At 36.9% G+C, this 27919-nt stretch overlaps 1 protein-coding gene, 1 long non-coding RNA gene and 1 pseudogene across 2 annotated transcripts; all 3 read right to left on the bottom strand.

Annotated features, from left to right (window-relative positions):
• Positions 1 to 4351: 4351 nt before the first annotated feature.
• LOC129412268 (apomucin-like) lies at positions 4352 to 9146 on the bottom strand. The gene is made up of 7 exons (XM_055165538.1): positions 9108 to 9146; positions 8397 to 8514; positions 7375 to 7412; positions 7171 to 7278; positions 6734 to 6779; positions 6052 to 6160; positions 4352 to 4722 (listed from the first exon to the last, which is right to left on the bottom strand). The coding sequence occupies exons 1-7, from the start codon at positions 9108 to 9110 to the stop codon at positions 4533 to 4535; spliced, it is 612 nt and encodes a 203-aa protein (XP_055021513.1). The 5' UTR covers positions 9111 to 9146; the 3' UTR covers positions 4352 to 4532.
• Positions 9147 to 9156: 10 nt separating this feature from the next.
• On the bottom strand, positions 9157 to 9610 carry LOC129412286 (uncharacterized). Its single transcript, XR_008633648.1, has 3 exons — positions 9532 to 9610; positions 9293 to 9324; positions 9157 to 9188 (listed from the first exon to the last, which is right to left on the bottom strand). It is a non-coding gene; the product is annotated as an uncharacterized LOC129412286 (long non-coding RNA).
• A 5-nt stretch (positions 9611 to 9615) lies between these two features.
• Positions 9616 to 27919, bottom strand: part of LOC110169139 (uncharacterized) — a 50997-nt pseudogene continuing 32693 nt past the window's right edge.

Below are 27919 nucleotides of genomic sequence, written 5' to 3' on the forward strand. Positions count from 1 at the left end.
ACTTTAATTCAAACATGGAGTCTTCACAAAGGTTTAATAGTTTCATAGTGATTAGTATTTATGACATGATTTCATATGGTTGTGTAATTATGTAGATGTGTTTTGATGTGACAATGAATACAAGGGACAAAAATGTTATGTGTGTCTTGCTTGTCTTATATCCATATTTTGAGCATTAAAGCCTCGAATGCATGACAACGCAGGAAATGCACAACTCAATTTGAGCAAGTTTATAATGAGCAAACACTGTTACAACATGGTTAAAAGCTTTTACATGTCCTTTTTACGCAATATGTCTACTTTAAAGGCTGTAGTTAAAGGTGTGCAACTTTTCTGGTGGATGATCGTACTTGTCTAGCCTGATTCATCAGCCAGTTTAACTTCCTGGAAACTGTCTGACCTTGGAGCATTAGGATTCGTTCAGCTCGATTTTTTTTACTTAACCAGTTACTTACCAGTACTTAACTCTTTGTTCAGGCTTTAAATCCTCAGTCTCGGCAGTCATTGCCAACACAGAATGTATGGCTCTTCGCGGACTGTTTGGTGCCCAAACTCCCACTTCCGAGGGTTTTACAAACTGTCTAGTGTTTTTGCTGGAGATAAATTAAATTGAGTGGAGGCACTAGGTGGCGCCAGCCTGGCTAGTACTTGTTTGTCTCCATGGAAAGGAATGTTCCAGGATATGATTTTAAACATTTATGGGTGTTTCTGATGCTCAAAAACACAATAATTCCTTCTGTGAATAGGGGAGACTCTACACATTTCTGAAAAGTAATGTAGTGTAGAGTAGCGTTGTGTCTTTTGTGATTTAATAGGTTTAATGTGATTTAATGTCTTGTGTGGATTAATAGGTTTCATCTATACTATGGAACATTCTAGACAAAGCAATAACATATCCATGGAGACAAGCAGGTTGCAGATCCTCCACTAGAAATGTTACGTAGTGCACCTTTAATTTATGACTAATAATGTGTTCTATTTTGAATAACTTCTCATCAGTGATCTTGTTTTCTCTGGATTAAACTTGTGCTTTGTCACTGCTATTGACTGAGCGGTACTGAGTGTTCATATTATTCTGACCTTGAGCTTGGAACAGCAGCCCTCACGTGGAGTTTTAGCTGCCACACTCATGATGACAGTGCGTCAAGACCAGAGAAGAAGAACAAAACAGGACCTGCCATGCACACAAACATCAGGGAATACAATATAATCACAATCTGTTTTACTCACTTTGCACAGTGTAAATGTGTAAAACTGATTTCATTAAGGGGTGGATATAAGAATACGCCTTTTTCAGTTTCTGTCACACGTCACACTCAGAAAAAAAATATTAAAAATGCAAAAAATGATAGTATAGTGCAAAATATATTTAAGAAGAATTATAAACAAATAAAGAATAAAAGGAAGAAAGAAATTTAATTTGGACAATTCAAAACTTAAAGGAACAGTATCAATATATTTAACTAATAATGTCAACTAGTACAGTTTCGATCACTCAAAACAGTATAGAAAAACAGTAAGATTTAGTGACCAGTCTGAACTCAAGCCCAGATATCTCAGAGGTCAGGGGCAAATGCTCACCCACTAAACCATTTAATTCATGTCACTGAAAACTGTTACAAGATTTAAAAAATAAATAGTAAGGATAACTATTTCACAACAATATCAACACAACATACTCTATACTGTTTATTGTGTTAAAAAAAAAAGTGGTGGCTTTAATTTTAAACATTGCATTTTAAAAGGTGCATTGTGTAACTTTTCAGATGGAAATTTAAATGCTTTTCTCTATGGAGATGCTATTGCTTTATCTCAGACACGTCAAACTCAGGCCCGGGGGCCAAATTTGGCCCGCAATATAATTATATTTGGTCCACGAGATCATATCAAACAGGTATTAGAGCTGCCCGCTGGCTACACATAGACTATAGAGACATTATTTATTTAAAATTTTGTTATTATTTTATATTTTGGTTGTTCTGGATTCAATGTTTAAGCAAAACTATTATTAAACATTTATTTTAATAAGAAAAGTTTTAACATTACAAATATTACATATCTCATCGAAGATAAAACATGCAAATAGCAAATTAGTCCCAGTTTTTAATTTTGGCTTTCTGTGAATTTGAGTTTGACACCGTTGCTTTATCTGGAATGTTCCACAGTATGGCATTAAACTTTCTACCTTCATGGAGACCAAACCAGACCAAGGTACAGGTCAGATCTGTGGAGAGGCAACCCCGCTCACTGTCAGAATGTCTGTTTTTCTAGTTTTTTTTAAAAAGCTGTAAAACCAACTGTAATTGAATAAATGTAAAGTAGAGCTGTTTAATGCCATACTGTGGAACATTTCAGGCAGAGCAGTGACCTCTCCATAGAAACAAACAGGTGAAAAATAAAAAGTTACATAGTGCACCTTTAAGTTTTTGCATAAATGTTGAATGCGCTGAAGCTGTACTCACCTGAGAAGCGGCAGTGGTCCTGGAGGAGGTGATGGGTGAAGGTTCCTTCTACGCACCAGGACTTTGGGCTCAAGCATAGATCTTATCACAAACAAACTACAGGCTGTAATCAGTAACTCGCTCTCCTTTTCTCTCTCATGTGAGCCTGTTGATCGCGTCAGCACCAAACTTTCCAAATTACACAAAAATACACGTGACTCGGGTCCAGCATTATGCAAAGGTAGAAATACGGGTTCAAAGAGGTTTAGAGAGGACCTGTGCGTCCTCTGCCGGTAGACGTCTTAGGGCTTTTGAACGCACCACAAACAAACTCTGGACACAGGGACTTTTGGGGGCTGTTGATTCTGAGGGGTTTTCAAAGAGGTGTGTGTTTTGCCCCTCTCGTGTCAAACTGCTTTTATAACCCTGGGTGTTTCCTAGTTCTGATCAAAGTCTTCCTGTCCCATTGATCGTCGCTAACAATGACGTTCCCCTGGTTTCTCCAGAATGTGCAGTTAAAGCCCGTGACTGGGAAAAGTCTTCAGCCCGACTCGAAATACTGATGAGATTAAGAAGAAATACAATGAGACACTCTCCTTAATGGAGGGTCATAATTACAGCTAATATAATTATGAAAGTACTGCAAAACTAATGACAGTACTGCAAACTAATGACAGTACTGCAAAACTAATGACAGTACTGCAAAACTAATGACAGTACTGCAATACTAATGACAGTACTGCAATACTAATGACAGTACTGCAAAACTAATGACAGTACTGCAAAACTAATGACAGTACTGCAAAACTAATGACAGTACTGCAAAACTAATGACAGTACTGCAAAACTAATGACAGTACTGCAAAACTAATGACAGTACTGCAATACTAATGACAGTACTGCAATACTAATGGCAGTACTGCAATACTAATTATGACAATAGTGCAATACGAATTATGATAATACTGCAATACTACAATAATTAGCAATACTATACTAGAATACTACAATACTACAATACTGCAATACTAATTATGGCAATACTTCAAAAATAAATATGACAGTATTGCAATACTAAATATGACAGTATTGCAATACTAAATTTGACAGTACTGCATAACTAAATATGACAATACTGCAATGCTAATTATGACAGTACTGCAATACTAAATATGACAATACTGGAATACTACAATAATTAGTAATACTACACTACAATACTGCATTACTTGAATAATATGCAATATTAATTATGACAATACTACAGTACCACAATAATTAGCAATACTACAATACCACAATAATATCAAATGCTAATTGTGACAATACTGCAATATTACATTACTGCAAACTATAGTACAATACTGCATTACTAGAATAATATGCAATACTATACTACAATACTACAATATTGCAATACTAACATGAGTTCTGCAAATAGACACAAAACACCGAAGTATTTTCACTGATAAGAATTTAATTACTGTTAATGATGAGATTAAAGCATCTTAAACATATTTATCCTTAAAAGCTTTTCACAGATAAGAATTTAACAGTTTTAACAGAGATCTCCTCATAAGATTAATTGGCTTTAGATAATTTCAAAATCTGATCTGAAAAATTTGAAAAAACAACAAAAAAAACAACAACAAAAATATATATATTTCACAATAAAGCTAGTAAACAGTTTTAAATGTTTGTTCAGAAGAGCCGAATACTTGTAAACAAAATATGTAACTGTATTTCTGTTTTTATTTTTACTTTACTTGTACATATACATTTATATAATTATACCTTATTTGACACCAGTCTCTTGCGATTTTTTAAATTTCTATTCATTTATATGTTTTTTCATTTTTATAGTTTTTAGTACTCTTTGTAAAATGTAAAATAATTAGCGATGTGTGAGCTACTGTGCAATTTCCCTTGTGGATCAATAAAGTTTGCTAAATCTACGTAAGTCTAAGTCTAAATCTACATTTTTACGGTCTGGTTTACATAATCCCATATTCCTCACTATTCCTATTTCTTAAAAGATGAAACATACTTTTATTAAATTAAAAGTGTACATGATGCGCACTGTATTTGAGGTTAGGGCAGAGCGGTAGTGACGAGGCTCTCCGCGCAGTCGGAGCAGTCACACCGGGTGACGTGGGAGTAGGTGTAGTTGCGGTCGGTCTGGTCCGAGCAGCGGAGGGTCACAGCTCGAGGCTCTGAGCGCGTCTCTTTACAACAACGTCTGCTCTGCTCCACATTCAGATGATCTCCATACAGCACCATCCTGCAGCAGAGAGACATCACTCACTCCTGCACTGTACACACTCAGGTCATAGAGGTCGTCTTACATATAACTGTGGATTTATTTATTTGAGTGCTGGCAGTGACTACTTGCACACATACATTTATATAAGTATGCCTTATTTGACTCCAGTCTCTTGCTATGTCTGCTGCTTATTTAGAATTCATTATTATTACCATCCATTTTTTTTACGCTTTGTTATTATATTTATTGTTGATGTGTGAGCTACTGTGTCTAAATAATTGCCCTTGTGGATCAATAATTGGTATGAATGTGAGAATGTATTTATATTTATCAATTTTTATTGCTATAGATTTGCTCTGTCAAAGTTGTTGTATTTTGTACAATGACAATAAATCTAAATCTAATCTAATCTAATAAAGTTCGTCTAAATCTAATGGAGGGTCCACCAAATGCTTGTCACCATGGAGATGTTATTCCCTTTGCCTGGAATGTTCCATGATATAGAGCAGAATCCCAGAACGCTTTGCAAATGCGTTGGCACATTTTGATTGGTTGTTGGCTTGTGACAAAAAAAAAAAAATATATATATATATATATACATTTAACAGGAGTTCAAAAGCTACAGATAAGCTATAGAGACTTGATTTATTTAAAATGTTATTATTTTATATTATGCTCATTCTGGATTCAATGTTTAAGCAAAACTATTATTAAACATTTATTTTAATAAGAAAAGTTTTAACATTACATATCTCCAAAGAAGAGAAAACATGCAGATGGTGTTGAAATTTAGTTTGGCCCACGACTTAGTCCCAGTTTTTAATTTGACCCTCTGTGAATTTGAGTTTGAGTTACAAGTTACAGGTCAGATCTGTGGAGAGGCAACCTCGCTCACAGTAAGAATACGTGTTTAGCAGATATTTGTCTAACAATACAAACACCTGTGACTGAATATATACAAAAGAGACTAATCAAATTCCACTGAGGAATAGTCAAGGCAAAGCAATAAAATCTACATGGAGACAAGCAGGTGACGGACCCTCCACCTGAAAAGTCACGTATTGCATCTTTAAAAATGGTTTAACCCAATGTTATGAACTGGAGACTGATCACATGATAAGTAAATTGCCTGTGCCATTTATATTCCCATACCCATTTTCAAATCATTTGTTTAGAATTGTTTCCCATTTAATTTGCACAAATAATGATTCTGATGACCTGATCCTGTGATTAGGCAAAGTTCTGGGGACCCCTTACAAAACCCAAAGCACTATGCCCCCATGCTCATATAAAACAGAGTGCAGTATTCATTGTTTTGAATAATATTTTTATATGTTCCTCTCTCACCTGTGCCCGCTGGAGCAGAGGCCGTCACACACAGGGACCTGGAGCTCAGAGAAACACTCCTCTGCATAAACCATCAGAGAGGTCATCACAGGAGCACAGCTACAAACACCTGCAAAATATCATTCGAACATTTTGTCACTGTCTATACTGCCCCCAGGTGGGCACTCTCTGCAAGTGCACCTCGGGAAGTACAATGCAACAAGTTGACAAAACACAATACGAGCTAAATATTAGCTAAGATACTGGTAACTCACACGTGAACAACAAAAGCTGTATTCAAGTCTTAGAATTGGTGGCTTAAAAGATACTCAACATTGTTTCTGTTGAACTAAATTCAGCATGAATCTGTATCAAAATCACAAAATTTGAAGCTTTATTACTTTATTATCTTAAACTCTGCGAAAAATACTTTTACTTAAGTAGATTTTTTCATGTGATACTAGTATTTTTTTTCCAGTATCTGTACTTTTACTTAGTACTTCTTCTACCACTGACAAGAAAGTTACTCAATTATAAATAAATAAAAAAACAAAAAACAACAAAAATATTAAATAAGGCCCTCAATCAGGTATTTTCAAAGGATTGGCCACAAAAATGAGAAAGAGCAGCCAAAAAGTTTACTCCAGCAATAGTAATTTTACAGTCTGAAAAACTGAAGTAAATGTAATTGAGGGTTACCCACTTCTGCATGTGAAACAGCAGTGATGATCATCCCAAATCTTGTCCTCCTGAAAAGAAAACATTGTTTCATTCACATGTTTAACTCACAAACCCTGTATCCGTATCCATACAGCTTCACAGGAATTATTTGGATAATTTCAGGCCTGAAATTTTCAACCTATACTAAACAAAAGTTTAAACTATCACTGCAAGACCTCAAAGGTGGAACAGGGCATTTTGAGCTTTGAAAATATAGACAGACTGATTGGGCTACTCAAACATGTGAGAATGAAAAACACACACAGAACACACAATGTATGGTTCCAGGTATGTTTTGATGAGTTCTTTATAACATGGCTTAAAGCTCAGAAGAGTCAATTTAGAGTAATGTAGGACCTTTAAAATTATACCAGATCCATCATTCACTGGTCTATTATATAAAATAGACAGACTCAGTACCTCGGGGCAGTGTTGTGGTGAACAGACTTTAGTTTCATTTTGGATGCCTTCAGGGCTGCATATGAAGGACATACACGGCTCTTCACTATCTCTCCATGTTTCTCCAACCTACAAATGCAAAATTCAGAAAAAATAAACACACTTTAAAATTATCACTTTGCTATGTTGCATATCAAAGCTTGTATTTAATAACTGCATACTTACTGTGTAATTTCTTCCTTTGTAGAAGCACTTCTTCTCAACTAAAAGAATATTAAGATATTTCAATGACATTTGTTATGAAGAAAAAGAAGTGGAGCACTTCACTGGGCCTTAAAAGAGTAAAAAATAGCAGTACAGGTGCTCTACGAGGGTTGAAAGAGTAGTCTTTAAACAGAAAGTTACCCTTACTGGAAAAAGTAAAAATGGGCAAGGTACAAACCCGAGGCACTCTGACTGAGTGCAATAAAGTCCTTTATTGCATGAAGGGACACCAACGCGTTTCGACCAGCAAGATGGTTTTCGTCAGGGCAAAGTAGTCCTGACGAAGACCATCTTGCTTTTAATATATTCAGTCAGACTGCCTCGGGTTTGCATCTTGCCCATTTTTACATTTTCCAGAAAGGGTAACTTTCTGTTTAAATGACATTTGTTAGTTAGTAGCAAACTCAAGTGGCCAATACTAAAGATTTTTATTTCTGATTCAGAAATAAAAACAAATGCAGTTTTTCCATTTTTAAAGGTTCTATATTACGCAAAATTGACTCTTGTGAGCTTGAATCCGTGTTAGAACATTGTTACCTCCTCAGAAACATGCCTGGAGTTGTGCTTTGCTTCACTCACACATGTTTGAGTAAGTCTTTATTATTAATCTGTTCAAAGTTCAAAATGCTCAATTTCATTTTGTGATGTCATCAAGTGGCATCATGATTCAAGTAAAGGTGTATGGTGTTTAAAATCACAGGTGAGCATTTCCTGTATTACCACATGACATCACAAGATGGAACAGAGTGTTTTCTATTTGAGAGAAGAACTCTGTCTAACTCAGTCTAAATATGGTGTGAATGAACAAAACTCCAGGTATGTTTTTGGTGAGGAAACAACATTATAACAGATCAGAAAATCATGTAATATAGGCCCTTTAAAGTTACTGTTCCTTGCATTTATAACATTATTCTTATTGTATTGTACTGTCAGTGTGCTTCACAGTTTCATTGTATTTGCATTTGATTTCTGCCATATCTTACCACACTCTTGAACTCCACAGCATTTCTTGACTAAGATTTGCGTTGGTCCACATGTAGGAGGCGGCGGAGGGATAGTTTTAGTGCATTTCACCTTCACAGGCTGAGGATCACTGGACACCTAAAATGGAGAGGAGTGATTATCAGTTTCAATACACAAGTTACAGGTCAGATCTTTAGCCATTAAAACTTATGTAAATGAATGACTGCAAAATAGCCATGTTCAATGTCATTTAAATTATTTAATCTTTATTTTTAAATATTAGGACCAGTGTCTGAGTTGATATTAAACCATTATAAGTTTAATTTATTTGTTTATTTAGGCTTGAAGTACAGCAATAAATACCATATTTTTAATTGAGCTGCATTGGTCAACCTTTTTTGCATGAAATGTTCCACAGCAAGGCATTTAAATTGGGTATCAAGCTTTCTTCTATTACAGAGGTTTTTTATTGCTCAAAAATACATTGAAAATATGCTTTAATTTCCTCCTTGGCTCGGTCACCTGCTTGTCTCCATGTGGATAGAAAAGTTTAATGTCAAACAAATATCAGACAAAGCAGAAATATTTCAGTGGAGACAAGCAGGCCTCCACTAGAAAAGTTACATAATCAACCATTAATAATATTAATAATATTTGTTTTATTTTATTTTATTTTTCTTTACCTCCTCTTTATTCGCAAATTAACTATTTAGAAAATCTTTCTCTCTCACCATGTCCCCTCCGGAGCTGCGGACACTATGGTCAGGTACACATGAGCAGCTGTGACAGTTGGATTGCCACACTACACCAAGCTGCAAAATGAGAAAAAAATAGTGATGATTTTTATGTATTTGAGACAGAAATAATGACTTAATATACATTGTAACATTAGCCACTGTTGAAAATCAAATCTTACTGGTTTAGGTTCCCCGAATGGTCCATGGCAAACTGAAAAGAAATATTTAGGAAACATTATTTTTTGCTTGTTTTGACATGTATTCAACAAGAGGTAAATTCACTTTTAATAAGTGATTTAATACAAAGCAAATATTTAAAGTGATAAACTATGAATCATTTGCACAATCCCCTATAATATGTAAAAAGTAATAACAGTTTTGTATAGATAAAAGGAACTAGTTTGCAGAGTGTACTCACATTTGCAGTGGTCTACACAGATATGTGAGTCTCTGTTTGCTCTGGTTTTGTTGTCTGGACAAAAACAACCTGCAATAGTATCTGTCACAGCCTCTCCTTCCTGTCTATTTCTGAAAGAAAAAAAAACAAGAGCACTGTTACAATGTAGAATTAGAATTAGTCAAGGAGGAGTCAAACTAAAGTACACATTTCTTTAAAAAAGTTAATTAATGTAAATGTAACTGGAATGAATATTACCCACTTCAAATTTCTACATTAAAGTCTGTGTAGCATAAACAATGACTAACCCTTCAAAGCAGAAATCATCCAGTTTAGGACTACATTCTTTATAAACTAGTCCATCTGAGCAGTTTGAGCCTGAAAAAGATAAGCACAGTTTAAACTTAAACCAAATATTTAGTAGGTACAAGTCAAGCAAAAGTAGAAATTCTCTTTACCACAGCTTCCTTTGGTGTGCTGTCTCCAGTCGACACAGAAACCCACTTTTTTACAGGCATCTGCAGCTTTCTCCAAAGAGGAACAGGGAGCAGCAGAGCCACAGGCGTCAAACTGACAGTTCTTAAAGAACTGCTCTAGATCCACGTGTTCACGGCACTGTGCAAAGAGCCTAAAACACAACACATATCTCAGTACAGAGATGTTGTCATCTCACATAAAGATTCTGTTTTGAGGAGAGAACACTATTTTAATTTGGTTTAAAACTCAAAAAATTCCATTTTACAGAATATGTCCCCGTTAAAGTGCATATGACAAGTTTGTGTTTGTAAGTATGACTTGGTGAAGATGTTATCGCCTATTTTTATTAGTCTACTTTTTAGTAGTCTTTTGCCCCTTGTTAACACACACCTTTGGTAACAGTTATGATATAAGCTCTTACTCAAACTAGGAAGTACGAGCACATAAGTCTTGTACTCAGGTCTCTGCACTGGCTCCTGTGGCTCAGAGAATAGACTTTAAAGCGGCTCTGTTTGTGTACAAGTCTCTCCATGGCCGAGCACCAAAGTACATCTCTGACATGTTAGTGTCATATGAACCATCTCGCACTTCTGAGGACCTCAGGGACCAGCCTCCTGCTGGTGCCTAGAGTCAGGACTAAACAAGGGGAGTCAGCGTTTCAAGTTCACTCAGCTAAAACCTGGAAAAGTCTTCCTGAACATGAGAGGCCTCTTCTTTGACGCTGTTTAAATCCAGGCTCAAAAGGGTTCTGTTCACTGTGCATATGACTGAAAGGACTCTTCGCACTCTTCTCTCTAATTTATCTAATTAATATCTCTCTCTCTTTTAATTTAATGTTAAATTTTGTGATGATTTATGTTTTGATTTGTTTTTATTGTGATTTTAATGTATTTCTTATTCTGTAAAGCACTTTGAATTACTTTGTGCTATACAAATAAACTTGCCTTGCCTTGCCTATATGTCATATCAACTAGGAAGTAATGTTGTCTTCTTCTTTAACAAAATTAAATAAACTTTGATAAAAGCAGGGATTTTTTTTTTTTTTTTGTAAAATCTTATTTAAAATATAATTATGTTAACTATTTTAGTGAAAAAGTACTGTACCTCACTAACCTGTGATAAGCACAGCACTTTTATCAAGTCTGTCTTGTTTGTGTATTTAAACTCACTGTTCGTTGAGCAGTTCACAGAGTGGATGTGAATGGGAACAGGGGGGTGTTGGAGTGGGAGCACCACAGGGGAATGTCTCTCGGAGCAGATACACACTTTGGCTTTTGGGGGTCTTCATAAATCCAGTCATAAGCTGTTTTGTCACAGCAACTGTCTTCTTCAATGTATCCCCCAGGCCGAATACAGGACTCACCTCCGCACACACCTGTGTAGAGAGTTCAGATTAAGTCATCATAAAATCATCATTATCATGCATTAGAGATATAAAGAAATGAATGATGCATTGTGGGATATGTGTTTCTAGAGTAGGATTACATTAAGCCAGGCCCGGTTCTAGCCTGCTGAATTTGGCTGAAAATATTGTATGTGGTATGTGTCTCTTCATCTCTTTATCAATCCATCTCTCTGTCTCTGTGTCACTCTCTTTTTCTGTCTCTCCGTCCGTCTCTCCCTCTCTCTCTTCATCCATAGAGCCTCCTCCTCCGTACCCACCACACTGTCCCTGTGTGTTGTAGCCAAAGTTCTCCATGGCCAGACTGATGACCAGAGAGAAAGAGGGCGTGAGGCTGACGTATGAGCGGATCTCAGGCAGGACCAGCGTCGTCACGTATCCCGTCGATTCAAACCTGAACCCAGGCTCTTCAAAAGGAACTTCTATGAACTCGCTGTTCAAAGATGCCTGGAGGACACAGTGGAAAGAGATTATATATATGTTTTAAATTAACTAATCTGGAGGTTGTGAGGACTTTTAATTGCAAGATTGCATTTATTTTACTGGGTGTCAATATGTTTAGCAACACATGACACGTCACTAACAAAAGTAAATAAATAATAGTGTCCATTAACCTAATTTTTGTAATATAATATGTTTATAATATATGTTAAGATTGTTTTGAGATGTTATTGCTTTGCCTTGAATGTTCCACAGTATGGCGATAATCATATCTAGCTCCATGGAGACAAGCCGGTGACCAGGTACATGTCTGATGAGTGGAGCGGTGACCATGTTCACAGTAAGAACATCTAGTGCCATATGTGGATCATTCTACATACACAATAAAAGCTGGTTTAAAGGTTAAAGTTAAAATGTACACTTCTGAGCTTTTAGCCTTGTTATAATGGTGTTACCTCATCAAATACATACCCGGAGTTGTGTTTTGTTTCATTCATGTTCGAGTAATCCACATCTCAAACACCCAAAATTGGGATCCACCTTGTGATGTCATGAAGTGATACTTACCTTTTAGTAAGTTTAGTAAGTTTTTTCAATTTATATAGCACTTTTCACAGGCATAAGTCACAAAGATGCTTTACAGTTCATTATTCATTCCCTCCATACTTGGTGGTGGTAAGCTACTGCTGTAGCCACAGCTGCCCTAGGGCAAACTGACTGAAGCACAGCTGCCAATCTGTGCCATCAGCCCCTCTGACCACCACCATCACTCACACATACACCACTTTCATACTAGGCAATGTGGGTGAAGTGCCTTGCCTAAGGACACAACAGCAGTTTCTGTGACTGGCGCCCCCCTGTGGCTGCTGATTTTCCCAGCGGTCTCCAATCCAAGTACTAACCAGGCCCGACCCTGCTGAGCTTCTGAAATCTGTCAAGATTGGGTTTTGACAACCTAGTATGGCTACCTTACCTTACAGTATTTTACCTTTAGTTCAGCAGAGACTGACAATCCTAGGGCTGAAATCATCCAAATGATTATAGTGAAGATGTATGGAAAAACACAGTGGATCACTTCCTTTATTACCACATGACATCACAAGGTGGAACAGAGTTTCAGTTTGAGAGAAGAGCTCAGCCTAAATATGCAGGATTTGTGTGTTAAACACGTGTGAATAAAACAAAACACAACTCATGGTGTGTTTTTGATGAGGAAACAACATAGATCAGAAAATAGCCTAATATGGGCCTTGTAAGTATCAGCTTGTTCAATATCAAAAGAAGTTTAAAGTTACACAGGTCTACAAACCAGTTGAGAATTGCAAACTCAAAAACCAAGTCAGACCTGAACTACATCTGAGTCAATGGAGAGCGTGGCCGTCTTTTCTTTATATTTGACTATCACACCCTTCACACAGGAGCCGTTCCAGGCCTTCAATACAGAAGTAGTTGTCCACAGCGATGGTGAGGTTGTACTGAGGGAACTGTTCCTCCACCAGGACATATGTGCAGTCATCAAGGAAATCAAATGTTACGCCTCCAAATGAGATGTAGTGGGGGTCTCCGTACAGCTCACAGCGGCCTATAAGAAAGAGAGGCCATGAACATAAACAAGACAGACTTTAAATCAGTCCTGTTTAATACTGAAAACAATCAAATTTATTTCTCTCAACTAAATAAAGAAAATTAAAACTAAACTAAAAAATAAACTACACTAGGCTTTTTTAAAAGCTTTTACTGACAGAGGATTGGCTGTAGATCTTTCATTTGAAAAGCATCAAGCTGATCATTAACGATTTTAAATGATTAGATCGTAGATTGTATGAATGTACAATTTCTGATTTTAAAAGGCCAAAAAAATACTCTTTCCAGTCTCTATTCATAGCTGTAGCTGAATGTAATATACATCTCTGAAAGGGATGCACTGATCTGATACCAAAACTGAAAAATTCCAAACATGGGTTCAGTCAGTCAGTAGCCTAGTTGGTCATATAAATTGATGTAATAAGACTATCAGTATTTTGAGAGAGGGTGGGTGGAGAGCCCCTGCCTCATTTGGAGGAGTTCAAGTATGTACATGAATGAGGGGAGGATGGATTGACTGGCGGATTGGTGCAGCATCTGCAGTGATGTGGTCACTGTATCAAACCGTTTTGGTGAAGAGGGAGCTGGGCTGAAAGGCGAAGCTCTCGATTTACTGTCAATCCACAATCCTCCCCTCACCTATGGTCATGAGCTCTGGGGAATGACCGAAAGGACAAGATTGCGGATACAAGGGGCCAAAATGAGTTTCCTCTGCAAGGTGGCTTGGCGCTCCCTTAGAGATAGAGTGTGGGGTGCCCCAGTGACCCAGCCCCGGATAAGCGGAAGAAAATGGATGGACTATTTAGTGGTCATAGTCGGGACAAAAGGACTCATAATATTTTTTTATTTACAGACAGTTGTTCTGTAGTTACTAGGGGGACACATAAAAGTTACATAATGCATTTGAATCAGTTTTGTCTTATTTTAGTTTTTGTTTAAAGGATTTGTTTATCAGGTAATAGCAGATACTTTAAGCCATAGTATCAGAATCGGTATTGGAACTGAAAAAGCTGGATTGGGAGAAGTTCATGTATTCATACTCTCAGGTAGAGTTGGTTTGCTGCCCTGAGACAGAGGGAGGAAGCAGGAGAGCTAACCACTCTGCCGCTATGAAGTAATGCTGCTTGGGTCTTTATAAAGTAAAGCATTACAAAATACAAAATATTATAATTGTTTGTCAAAATACTGAGATACTAAGATTTTCAGATATTTTCTGCTTAGTTACATAGTACAAAGAAACTAGATAAGAGAGTGATGGCAGTGGAGACAATGGTGGCCTCCCATAGTCTATTGTTCTTCCCCATAATCTAAAAACAAGCTGAGCAAAAAACTGGTAAAACAAAATGATACTTTATACTTGTAGTGTTATCATAAACACATAGTAGTAAGTATATTCAATGTGTAATCAGTGTTTTTTTGTTTTGTTTTTATCAGTAGAGGCAGTAAGCGACATTTAAACAACAAAATATTGTATACAATAAAATTATTGAAATACTGAATATCGCTTGTGCGTCCATAGTCTTAGCATTAACCTGTTGGAAACACTGTGTAAAATTTGGGTAAACTTACAGTCACACATTGGCCGTTCACAACATCCATCGGACACATTCACGATCAGACCTCTGGGGCAGTTGGGAGGGGAATATTCTGGACACGTCACTGGAATAAGCTGCAGGACACTGTTAGTGCAGGTCACATAATTACACAGTCCTCTATCCAGGTCTCTCCACATGCCCACTTCTGCTTGGTCTTCAAGTTAACACACTCACAAGGTCCTACAGAGACGAATTATAGTATATAGTCACATATTTTTTTGTGGATAGACCAACAATATTTCATAAACTATTATATTTTCCTAAACTATATCAGAATATCTCAGTAATTTCTATGTTAATGTATTTTGACTGCAGTGTAATACATTAGATATACATTCTATAATTATAAACTGTCTACACTGAGTATTTAAAATACATATAAAAAAAATTTTGTAAAATTTTGGTTAATGTTCATTCAAAAATAAACTTTTTCTGTATTTGGGTCACATCTTTAGCTAGGATTTTGGCAAGGAGTACCAATGAGCCCACTACACGTTTTGGGTCAATGTGGAAAACCAAGAATGTTATTATTTTTATATTAAATAATTTGTAAAAATATATACTAATGGTCATGCAAGAACTAGAATTTTTGGTAACATTATGAGTGTAATAATATTCTAAAATAGCTGAATTTCTGTGCTCCTGACTGTTAGTAGCATTTCAAACAACAAATTTAGTTAATTCTAAAAATGTTATGCAGATGTTGAAATTAAAACAAAACAAAAACAATTATCTTACTTTCTGTCGTTGGAGAACTAGTTGTGGTCCAGTTTGTAGTAGTTGTAGTACTTGCAGTAGTTTGCACAGTAGTTGTAGTAGTAGGCAAAGTTGAAGTACCCATAGTAGTTGGAATAATAGTAGTGGTTGGTACTGCTGTGGTAGTTATGATTGTTGTTGTAGGAGTTGTAGTAGTAGTTGAAGTAGTGGTGGGTACAGTTGTAGTAGTAGTCAAATTAGTGGGGGGTACAGCTGTAATAGTAGTTGAAGTAGTGGGGGGTACAGTTGTAGCAGTAGTTGAAGCAGTGGGGGGAACTGCTGTAGTAGTAGTAGTAGTAGTAGTAGTAGTTGAAGTAAAAATCCAGGGGGTTCCAATTATAGTAGATGAAGCAGTGGGTGGTGCAGTAGTAGTGGCTGAAATAGTGGGGGGTACAGTTGTAGTAGTAGTCAAATTAGTGGGGGGTTTATTTGTAGTCGTACTTGAAGTAGTGGTTGGTGCAGTGGTAGTTGTTAAAGTAGTGGGCGTGTTAGTTGTAGTAATTGAAGTAGTGGTTTGTGCAATAGTAGTTGGTGAAGTAGTGGGTGAGGTAGTTGTAGTAGTAGTTGAAGTAGTAGTTGGTGCAGTAGTAGATGATGAAGTAGTGGGTGGGGTAGTTGTAGTAGTAGTAGTTGAAGGAAAAATCTTGGGGGATACAGTTATAGTAGATGAAGCAGTGGTTGTTGCAGTAGTAGTTGAAGTAGTGGGGGATACAGTTGTAGTAGTAATCAAAGTAGAGGGGGGTACAGTTGTAGCAGGTGTGGCAGTAGTAGTAGTAGTAGTAGTAGTAGTTGAAGTAGTGGGGGGTTTAATTGTAGTAGTAGTTGAAGTAGTGGTCGGTGCAGTAGTAGTTGGTGAAGCAGTGGGGGTACAGTTGTAGTAGTAGTTGAAGTTGTGGTCGGTGCAGTAGTAGTTGGTGAAGCAGTGGGGGGTACAGTTGTAGTAGTAGTTGAAGTAGTGGGGGGGTTTAATTGTAGTAGTAGTTGAAGTAGTGGTCGGTGCAGTAGTAGTTGGTGAAGCAGTGGGGGGTACAGTTGTAGTAGTAGTTGAAGTTGTGGTTGGTGCAGTAGAAGTTGAAGTAGTAGTAGAAATAGTTGTAGGTGCAGTAATAGTAGTAGTAGCAGTAGTAGTTGTAGTAGGTAGAGCCGTGGTGGAGGAAGGTGCTGTTGGGAAAAAAAGACAATAAGAGTTGGTTTGAAAAATGTAGTTAAGTTACATTAAGTTAAATTTCTGTTATTATTATTATGAGTGTATTTTTTAATTAACGCTTCATATAATCTTGACATGTCAATTATTTGGACTGTAGATCAGAGAAACATTTTTTAAAGCTGCATTATGTAACTTTTGATGTAACAGATGGAGGGTCTGTCAGTTGCTTGTCTTGGAGATGTTCTTATCTGGAATGTTCCACAGTATGGAACCGAACACATAATCTTGGATGTCTGTTTTAATTTTATCTTGACAAGCATGCGTCCTTGCCTCTCCACAGACCTGACCTGTAACTTCTCTCCATGGACACAGACATGAACAGAGCCATACTGTGGAACATTCCAGGCAAAGCAATAATAGCTCTTACTGGTGACTAGTGCTGATTTATTCTTCATCAGAAATACTGTACAGCAGAGGTGGAACCAAGTCTTTGTTTTGCAAGTCTCAAGTAAGTCTCAAGTCTTTGAACTCAAGTCCGAGTCAAGTCCTAAGTCAAATACTTGGCAAGTCCAAGTCAAGTCTGGCCAATAAGTCCAAGTCAAGTTCAAGTCATCTGCTTTGAGCTTCAAGTCATTTCAAGTCTTTAAACCAAAGTACTTAGACTTTTGCAATTTATATGAATTTTAAGATAAATTGCACTTAAAAAGCCATAGTGTATTTATATATGAGTATTTACAAAGTATATAAGAGTTATAAAAAATAATTTAGTTAATTTTTCCTTTTTAAATGTATTGACAAGATCTTAGTGTGAATCATTACGGTCAGAATAGAAAAAAATCTGATTTAAAAGTGCTTTTCAAGTCTTCTGAAGTCACAGGCCTCAAGTCCGAGTCAAGTCCCAAGTCACTGACCTTCAAGTCCAAATCAAGTCCCAAGGCTTAGTCCATTTCATCAAGTCAAGTCTCAAGTCCTGAAAATAGTGACTCAAGTCTGACTCGAGTCCAAGTCACGACTTGTAAGTCCCCACCTCTGCTTTAGAGCAATATTGTTTATGTTAGAATTTGGAGTTAAGGTTCTGAAAGAGCAGAATAAGCCTCACATTTGGGCTTTCAAATGAGGCCAGGTGTGTCAATATACTGAGAATAACTTATTATTGATTAAATTATTTGTTCATTTAGGATCTGGCAACCCTCCATGCTGGCAACCCAGGTGAAGCTGTGATTGTATGTAGCTCTTAAAAAGCACTACTGTTCCTTTAAATGACATACTTCATAAAAAATATACTTACTACACTTAATTTTTCCGTTCTGACAGTTGCTACAAAGCACAAAATAAGAAGTTTAGCAGTTAGCTTCTACTTTTACTTTCTTCAAATTTCTGATACATTTGTAATCACTTACCATTCTCTCAGATCTATTAAGACCCTGGTCCCCGGATCTAGGACAGTCCCATTGAAATAACAAGTACAGTTTCGCAAATCTGTGCATTTTCCAGTATGTTCATCATATATCTGGGATATCAACTTTGACATAATTTTACAGATGTCAGTGTAATATTATAACAATATTCCTTCTTTAAAACGTTACTGTTTGACACATTAAAAACTATGAATTATTAAATATGGTTTGGCATTTCAAGCCTTTGTACCTTCTAGTTTATAAGTAAAGTCTTCGTCTTGGCCACAGGTGAGCAGTTGACCACAAGCTTGATAGTGCCACACACACTGGTCGTGCTCATTGTAGTAGTCACAGTACACCGCTGAAGAGAAATAAAAATACTTGGTCAGTGTTAATAGTGTAAACTTGGTTTCTATAGTTAACAGAAGTACACTTTCCAAATGCCAAACCAAATGCCAAAAAAAAATTGAATATAATATTTCCTTGTATTAAATCAATCATGACTCCAATGCGTGCCTGAGCAAATTTAACTCCAACAATGTGGGCCAAAACATGCAAATATGAAATATGGGTGTGATTCTTGGTTATCTGCTGTGTGTTATCAGTGCCATTTTGAGGAATTTAACTTTAAAAATATGGGAAACAGCTGTCTTTATTCAAGGCAGCGGTCACTAGAGGCTGCAAATATAACTATTGACTAAAAAGACTAGGGACAGTAGACAGTACTAGTCAAACACTACACAGTTAGCAAAAAAATGTTTTTGATGTTTAGTTCCACTGTAATTGTTAAAGATAAATAAATCACACTCACGGCATAGATCAGGAGTTCTCCAGTCCACACAGACGTCCCAGTGGCTGCAGGCTTCGGCATAAGCGGCGACAGCGGTACAGAAGCCCAGAAACCTCCCCTCAAACTCACACGAGCAAGACTCCTGCACACAGGCCTGGTAGTACGGCTCTGGGTCCACCTGAGAACAGAAGATAGACACATTTTAAAGGTGCATTGTGTAATTTTTATGGAGGAAGGTCCGGCAAATGCTCTTCTTCTTGGAGATGTTACTGCTTTGTCTGGAATGTTTCCCAGTATGGCATTAAACCTTTGTATCTTCAGAGACCAAACCAGACCAAGTTGCAGGTCAAATCTGTGGAGAGGCGACCCCGTTCACAGTGAGAATGCCTGTTTTTCAAGGTATTTTTGAGCTATAAAACCACCTGTAATTGAATAAACGTAAACGTAGAGCTGTTTAATGCCATACTGTGGAACATTCCAGGCAGAGCAATGACATATCCACAGAAACAAGCAGGTGACAGACCCTCAATCAAAAAGTTACAAGAGAAATTCAGATTTTGGGGGGTTTTAATTAGTAATCAGATATGTGCAATAATAAATTAATTGCTTTGTGTTGCATTTTTTTGTATGAAAAGTGCTCTATAAATAAAGTTTGATTGATTGATTTTACATTTTGTTCATTGTAAACTGTAAAATTTAAATGACTTATAATATAGAAGCGTCCACAAATGTACAGTTCAAAACAAAATAGACACGCTGCTCATATATTTTGAAGGTCAAAATGAGACTGCTGTGTGCTGTCTGCATCTTAATATAAAGCGTTTTACTGTCTAAGACTCAGGAAGTGCACTGTTAGCATGCTAGATGTTGGTAATGTTTATCGTTCTCTCCACTTTGGCCTCTGACAGTTGTGAAAAGCCCTTATAATCTCATCTCAGTGAATAATCAGGACTTTGGACTACTGCCAACAGTTTAAAATAAGCTAATTCTATTTTTCATGTTTTTAAAATAATAAAAACAGTCCATTTAAGGCAAAGAATAATCATATAAAACTTTGTACTTTAAGATGACAGTCTTTGAACGTGTCTCCTGTAATGATCCGGCAGCGTCTTTGGGCCCAGGCTCCACAGTACGAGTTTCGTTCACACGGAAATATCTCCGTCGTAACATCAGAACAGGGAGGGGAGGGGCTCTTCCAGCTGTTCCCAAACACCACCGGAGTCAACGCCACTAAAACAAACAAACAAACACAGTTACTCACAATGGTAAGATAACAGGCCTGTCATGATAAATACTATATCAACTTATCAAGCTGGAACAATATTTGGGGCTAAATATTTATTGCCCGCACAATTTCTTTGCAAAAGTCGGGAGATTTTTGACATTTATGAGATAATATATAGACGTAAACTTAGATTTACCTGATGAATCCTTTATTTGAAGATCATTCATCTCATTGGAGTCAAAGTTCCCACAGAGGCCACACACCTCTTTCTGTGGAACAAAAAACAGTAGTACAACAGGTGTAAAATATGCCCAAAATACACAAAATATACAAGCATGTATGTATAAATGAAACAAAACAAACACAGAAAAATTAAAAGCAAGGATCTATTTGGGCAACAAAAGTTTTAAAAGCCTTATTTAACTGGGGTATTGAAAAAATATGTCTAATTAACAAAGTTTTCCTCACCCTCCATTGTGGCTGCAGTTCTATGGTGATCCAAGTGTGTTTGTCCCAGATCAGAGTGATGCCTTTAGTGGGGACAGTTATAATGATGTAGAGACCCACTGTTTGAATTGTGTACGGAGGACTGTGTTGGAGCAGGGCACTGTGGACCTGCTCCGTCACTTTCATGTCACTAAGAGAGAGGCTGAAATGGTCCTTCAAGAAAAAAAATTATCACATTGAGGCCTTAACTATCGTACAATGAAGAGGTTGTTGAAAAGTACTTACTTTGACATCCAGCACAATTGATCGAGAACAAGTAAGGGCCTCGTCACAACAGGGAACACTTTCAACTCGGACAGAAAATGTACCATTTCTCCTGCCACAGTCATCCTATAGAAAATAATTAACTTTACTTTCACGTTGTTAGAGTATCATTGTCACATCTCATACACTGGGACTAGAGAAGGATTAAACCCTGACTAGAACACGACTGCAAGTCAAGTCTTCATCATAACTAAACTAGGCTCAGGGGGGCCTGATGTCCATCAGTCTGCCTCATGGCAGCTGTGGCTACAGTAGTATCTTACCATCATTGAGTATGGAGTGAATAAATAATAACTACAGTGTAGCACTTTGAGCGGCTTTGACAGGCCAGTAAAGTGCATTACAAGTGTAAGGCAAAATTATTCTGAAGAAAGAAAATTTCTGTGTGGTTGAAGTTGTCGTATAATTGTAAGGTTGGAGGTTAAATCCCAGCTCTAACCAGTCCAAGACACATTACCTTATATGCCTATGTAGGCATATAGGTCAGTAGGACCCAAGGCAGTTGTGGCTACAACTAGAAGCTTACCTTCACAGAGAATGGAAAATTTGTATAAAGTGAATAATCTAAATATAAAATCCTATGTTCTTACCTTGACTAATGTGTACTGACAATGACCATCAAAGCGAAACCATTTGGAGTCAAAAGTCTGATAGTGTCCATTCCCAAAAACTTGACATGTACTGGAGCACAGTTCATCTGTGCACTGCCATTGGCCATTAGAGCACACACTGAAAAAATACATACATTTTTGCTTTAATTATACATCGTATTTATTAGGTTTATTTGGCATCAGAAAAATTCAAAACTACTCGTAGTTTAACATTGAGCTCTGGAGGACAGGTCAGAATAGTATGGTAGAATTTGCCTTTTAACTCTCCAAATGCAGATGTTTTGATTTGCTTTATGGTTAATATCACTCAAATTATCCTCTTGATGAAACAAAAACTGTCACAAATTGCTAAAATTAATGTCAATGTAAAGTTGTAATGTGTGCAATGTGTGTGTTAATGTTCATATTTTTTTCAGTAGAATATATATATATTTTTTTTTTAAGTAAAAACAAACGAGTTGATCAAAACTGATTTTGATCACAATGAACCTATGAAATACTGTACTGAAAACTGTAAATTGTATAAAAAATTAAATTTTTTCACTGTTGTATTAACTATAGAAGGTCCTTTTTTCAAACATTATAGTATGATTGATTGTTGTCAGATGAAATGACTTTAACTACAGAAGGACGAAAAAATTTAAATGGGAACTTTGTGAACTGAACTGAACCCATAGAATAATACAAAAGCCACTGTCCTCCATCAGAAATGATAAAATGTTAAATTTAATTATGAATTGAACCTATTGCCTTAGAAATATCCTTAAACCCTGTAGCTGTAAACACAGATTAGTACCATGATGTACAGGAGCTCTTGACGGTCTCTCCTGCATTATAAACTTTTCCACTGTAGGAGCAGGTGCAGTTGTCCAAAGGCACACAGTCTCCATGATGATTCTCAAACTGGTCAACCGGACAGTAACAGCCGCTCTCACAAGAAGAAGTCTGGAACATTAAAAGGCAAACATTTAATCAATATAATTAAAAATCAAGTATTCATAATAATTTCTTTATTAACATCAGTTGAACTTAGAGGTGGGAGACATAGTGAAAATGTAACAACAGCAAAATTAAGTATACTCTCTGCATTAAAAACTATAAAACGAGATTGAAAATACAGTTCATTCATGTTTTTTCTGCGATATTTCATCTTTACCCATGACATTTACCAGCATCTTTTAGCTAATATCCGATGGTTTGCCATACAATGATTATGATATGATTATGATCAAAATAATTTGGACAATCGGACCCATCTGTACATTTCATAGAAATACCAAGAAACATCGTAAGTATTTTACTGATACAACTGAGTTGCAAAATATAAGAATCCATATATTTAGCAGTCTAATACCTTTGCTAATACTTACTGTGGGTTTGCTGAGACTGCCACAGGTTTTCTGAAGAGTGTTCACTTTAAAATCCGAGCAGTGAACACAGACTTTCCCATTTGTGCATCCTGATGAAAGTTATTTTAAAAACAACATAAAAAAAAGCATTTATCATAATTGCAAAAGTATAACAAAAATCTTCTAAAGCATGTATGAGAGTGCATATGATTTACCACAATCATCTGAACACTTCAATTCTCCATCTTCACAAAAACTGCAAAACAAACAGATCACTAGTCATGACCAGCTACAAGAAAAAACTAAAAAAAAAAACACGGTGACATAAAACAGCAACAGTTTATATGTAGTTTATTTTTTAGTATCTAAAAATTAATACACATTTTTTTGCTTTTAAGTCCATGCTCAGCTCACCACTGTCGCCCGTCGATAACAGCAGGCCCGGGGGGTGTGGTGCCTCCGTTGTAGTGGCACTCGCACTGAGACTTGGGGCTGCAGATGAGATCTTTGTTCAGGTGGGTTCCTTCAGGACATCCACAGCCCTCCACTGGAGCATCCTCCAGCAGACAGCACAGGTCCAGGCCTGACAGGGACCGACAGGTGCTGTTACAGGCCACAACATTATAGGAAAACTCCTGGTTCCCCGGGCACTCCACCGCTGCAACACAACAACACAGAGAATTTAAATGATTAAGAATTAGAGAACACTCAACTACAGATCACATGATCTGCTATAAGTACAAATTTGTAGTGCTAAATAAATAACTACATTTTACAGTGGGATAAATGAGTTTGCCCTTTTTCTTGTCTATGTATTCCACAGAATTCCTGTATCTTTTGGAAGATTTTGTTCTTTGCATTAGTTTTTTTTATACATTCCTCCACAACACATAATTAAAACTGGACCTGGACTAGACCCTGGCTAAACTTGGACCAAACCGAGTCAACATCAGAACTAAACTGAGCTTAAACTACTTGGATATTGTGCAAGGAGCTAGCTATGGGCCATTAAGATCCTACAGCCTTTTTACACCAAATGCAAGAGTAAATGTGGCAGAAAATGTGGCAGAAGACCTTCCAGAAGAAATACTTCGAAGGAATGAATAATTTCATCATTAACCGTAACAACAGAGCAGAGTGAAAATGAAGCTTAGAAGAGAGTTACTGACATGTTATGTCCACCTGCTGTTCCTCTTTGACACTGCTTGTGATGCTGCAGGACACAGAGGAGGAACACTTTTGGCTCTTCCTCTCCTCAAACTGCCCTGACACAGGATCTGGCTGACCCTCCCTGAGCAGTCCTCCAGTTAAACTGAGACACAAAGGCCACTGAGAAGCGCAGTGTAAATGTTGCTGCAACAAAATTGAATTTCCCTCTGGATCAATAAAGTGCCTATCTAGCTATCAGTCTATCTAAACTAGGACCAAACCAGAGCAATATCTGAAGGCAAAACATGGTTATCCTGATTATGCAACACTGGGATTTAACCACTAATCTTTCAGTTATATGGCAAGCACCTCTACTTACTTAGTTACTGCTGCCCTTTATATATTAATTGGAAAATAATACTTTAATAATTTCAAGAAAGATTAATCGGCTTGACTTCAGACTGTCATTGGTTGGATTGAGTGTCAGCGCAATGTGACAATTATGTGACATGTGTGACCAAATCAAGATTAGACTTGGACAAACTTTATGCAACAAGTAAACAGAAGTGTAACAAAATAAGATAAATGAAAATACAACAATAATAATATATAAAGTAAGCTAAAATGTAAATTAAGAGGCTCATATTACCCTGTTTTCTCCTCAAAAACATAGTTGTGTTTTGTTTCACTGACACATGTTTAACACAGATCCTGCGTATTTAGACTCTCATATTTAGGTTCTTTTGTCAAATGGAGCACTGATAATACAGGAAGTGCTCTACTGTGTTTTTCAACTCAATACACCTTCACTAGAATTATTTGGATCATTTAAGCCCTGGAATTGCCCATTTCCACAGAACAGAAAAGAAAGGGTGGCTGTTAACAGACTAATAATAATAATGAGTTACTCAAACACATGTGAATGAAACAAAACACAACTTCACGTATGTTTTTGAGGAGGTATCTGCATTAGAACACAGCTAAAAACTCACACGAGTCGGTTTTGCACAATATGGGACCCTAAAATTAATTAAGTTATAAGTGCTTTGGATATGCATTTAGTTACGGTGAAACTTACAGCAGTTGGTGGCCTTCCTCCAGTCCCCCACCTCCACCCCGAGAGCAGAGCAGGCTTTGACATAACTGGACAGAGCAGAGCACAGACACTGGTGCAGGTCAGAGCCACAGGTGCAGGTTCTCTCCACACAAGCCTGAAAGGGAAAAAACATCACCAATGGACTCAAAATAACTTTATACATAACAGATAACCCAGCTAACAGGTATAATAGGTACCCTATGTCCTGTCAATCATTATTCCATCTTTGCACTGTTTCTCCTCATGACCTCTTGCTACTTGTACATATATATTTCTATAATTACGTCTTATTTGACACTAGTCTCTTGCCATGTTTGCTGGTTATATTGAATTATTTATTATTACTATTTATATTTGAACTCTTTGTTATTATAATACATTGTGATGTGTGAGCAGCTGTGTCCAAATAATTTTACTTGTGGATCAATAAAGTTTGTCTAAGTCTAGGTTTATTTATCAGTTAGGAAACACTTTTACAGACTTTTACAGGTATTTTCTATATTGAAGCACACTGACCTACCATACCTACCATAACATAGCCTGTGTTGCCCACTTATAAACCCTGAACTTAACCTAGACTAGACCAGGACTAAACCAGGTCTACGTCAGAGCCCATGGGACTTGCAAGCCCTGACTTGGACTTGAGTCAGATTTGAGTCACTATTTTTAGGACTTGAGACTTGGCTTGGACTTGAGGCCTGTGACTTGAGAAGCACTTTTAAATCTGAATTCTTTCAGTTCTGACCGTAATGATTCACCCTAAGATCTTGTCAAGACATTGACATTGACAAGACAAGACATTGGAAAAAATTACATTTCTACAACTCTTATATAAATACTCATATATAAATAAATTATTCGTTTTTAAGTACAATTTAGTTTAAAATTCATATAAATTACAAAAATCTACTGGTTCTTTGGTTTAAAGGTTTAAAGACTTGAAATGACTTGAAGCTCAAAGCAGACGACTTGGACTTGACTTGGACTTATGGGCCAGTGACTCAAGACTCGACTTGGACTTGCCTGTATTTGACTTGGGACTTGACTCGGACTTGAGGTAAAAGACTTGAGTCTTACTTGAGACTTGCAAAACAACGACTTGGTCCCACCTCTGCCATTCGTATACAGTATAAACATAGAACTCAGGACTTTAAAAGAATTATCTTCTCACCATGAAATAATTGTCAGTTGGGACATCGCCGTGACATGCAGCAAATATTCCAGTTGGATCGTTTAAAACAGAGCATTTCTTCTCAGCAAAGATTTCTGTTAAAAAGAAAAACAAACAATGTTTTAAATACTGTTAAACTTGTTTAAATGTTTAAACTCTAGTGCATGTATGATGGCTTCCGTGCCTGTCACAGTAATTATTATACTGACATTTTGTATCACTGATCGCTGAAATTTTCTCTGCTCCAGTGGAGAAAATTATATATATTCGCTCAATTCGCTGAAAGCCACATATTAACATGCTTTATAAGTTTCAGTTTTTGAGGCCCTCTGTGCTAAGTCACTCCCCTTTCAGAGTGCTATCACAACAAATTCAGTGTGTATCCCCCTTATGAAATTACTGCACATTAGGTTTATCAAGTTGGTGTGTACTGTTTTGTATTATGTTTTTGTTTATTTATTTATTTATGTGGAGCATGGACGACGTAGGTTTGTGCACTGGACAGAAGCTTACTGCTAACTGTAAGGAAGGTTCCTAAATGGATATAAAATATTAAAATACTCAAACGTGCATGGATGACATCCCCTCCTCCACCTCTTCAGGCATGTTTTTGATGAGAGGAATCAATTTACATTTACAGTCATTAACATACACTTTAAAGATTGACATTTGGCAATTATAAAGACAGCAGTTTATAGGACACGAAAGATAATCAATATTTTCCCATTACGTACCGTATTCAGTTCTTATGCATGGAGGAGGAGGATTCAGTTTGTTACAAGGACTGACACTCCAGGACTGAGCAAACAGGTGAGGAGAGTTTTCAATAATACGAGTGTTTGTCCTGAAGTCGTCTGTGGTGTCTCCATTGTTATTTCCACATAGACCTGAACAAAAATACATTTCTGGGAATAAATATTTTGACATGCTTCTGTACACAGATAACCACTCAATCTGTCTTTCATTCCTTATGAGCAATTCAGAATTCTTTCACATACAGGGCATTATGTAACTTTTCTGGTGGAGGGTCAGTAACCTGCTTGTATCTATGGACATGTCTTTCCTCTGCCTGGAGCTCTATCTTACATTTATAATATTACAGGTGGTTTTACTGCTCAAAAAAAAAACAAAAAACAGATAATATAATAACATATACAAGCATTTTGACTGTGAGTAGGGTTGCCACTCCATAGATCTGACCTGTAACTTGGTCTGGATTGGTCTTCATGAAGATAAAAACATTTAATACTGTGAAACATTCCAGACAAAGCAAACGCATTTCCATGAAGAAATGGGTCTGACAGAGCCTCCACCAGAAAAGTTACTTCTGGCATACCATACCTTTAACTTACTTGTAATGAAATAATGCATTAACTCAATGTATCACTATTATAAACCACTGCATACCTTTTGGGCACTGAAGCAGGCATGAAGGAAAGGCACACCAC

The sequence above is a fragment of the Boleophthalmus pectinirostris genome, unplaced genomic scaffold (genome assembly GCF_026225935.1).
Source record: "Boleophthalmus pectinirostris isolate CB_2022bp ecotype Guang Dong unplaced genomic scaffold, ASM2622593v1 HiC_scaffold_8, whole genome shotgun sequence".
Classification (NCBI taxonomy): Eukaryota; Metazoa; Chordata; class Actinopteri; order Gobiiformes; family Gobiidae; genus Boleophthalmus; species Boleophthalmus pectinirostris.

Excerpts from the sequence above, each read along its gene's own strand:
- LOC129412268 (XM_055165538.1), bottom strand. Across the intron at positions 7,279-7,374 it reads ACAAAGGAAGAAATTACACA|GTTGGAGAAACATGGAGAGA; the intron begins GTAAGTATGCAG and ends TTGCATTTGTAG. Across the intron at positions 6,161-6,733 it reads CTGCTGTTTCACATGCAGAA|GTGTTTGTAGCTGTGCTCCT; the intron begins GTGGGTAACCCT and ends GATATTTTGCAG.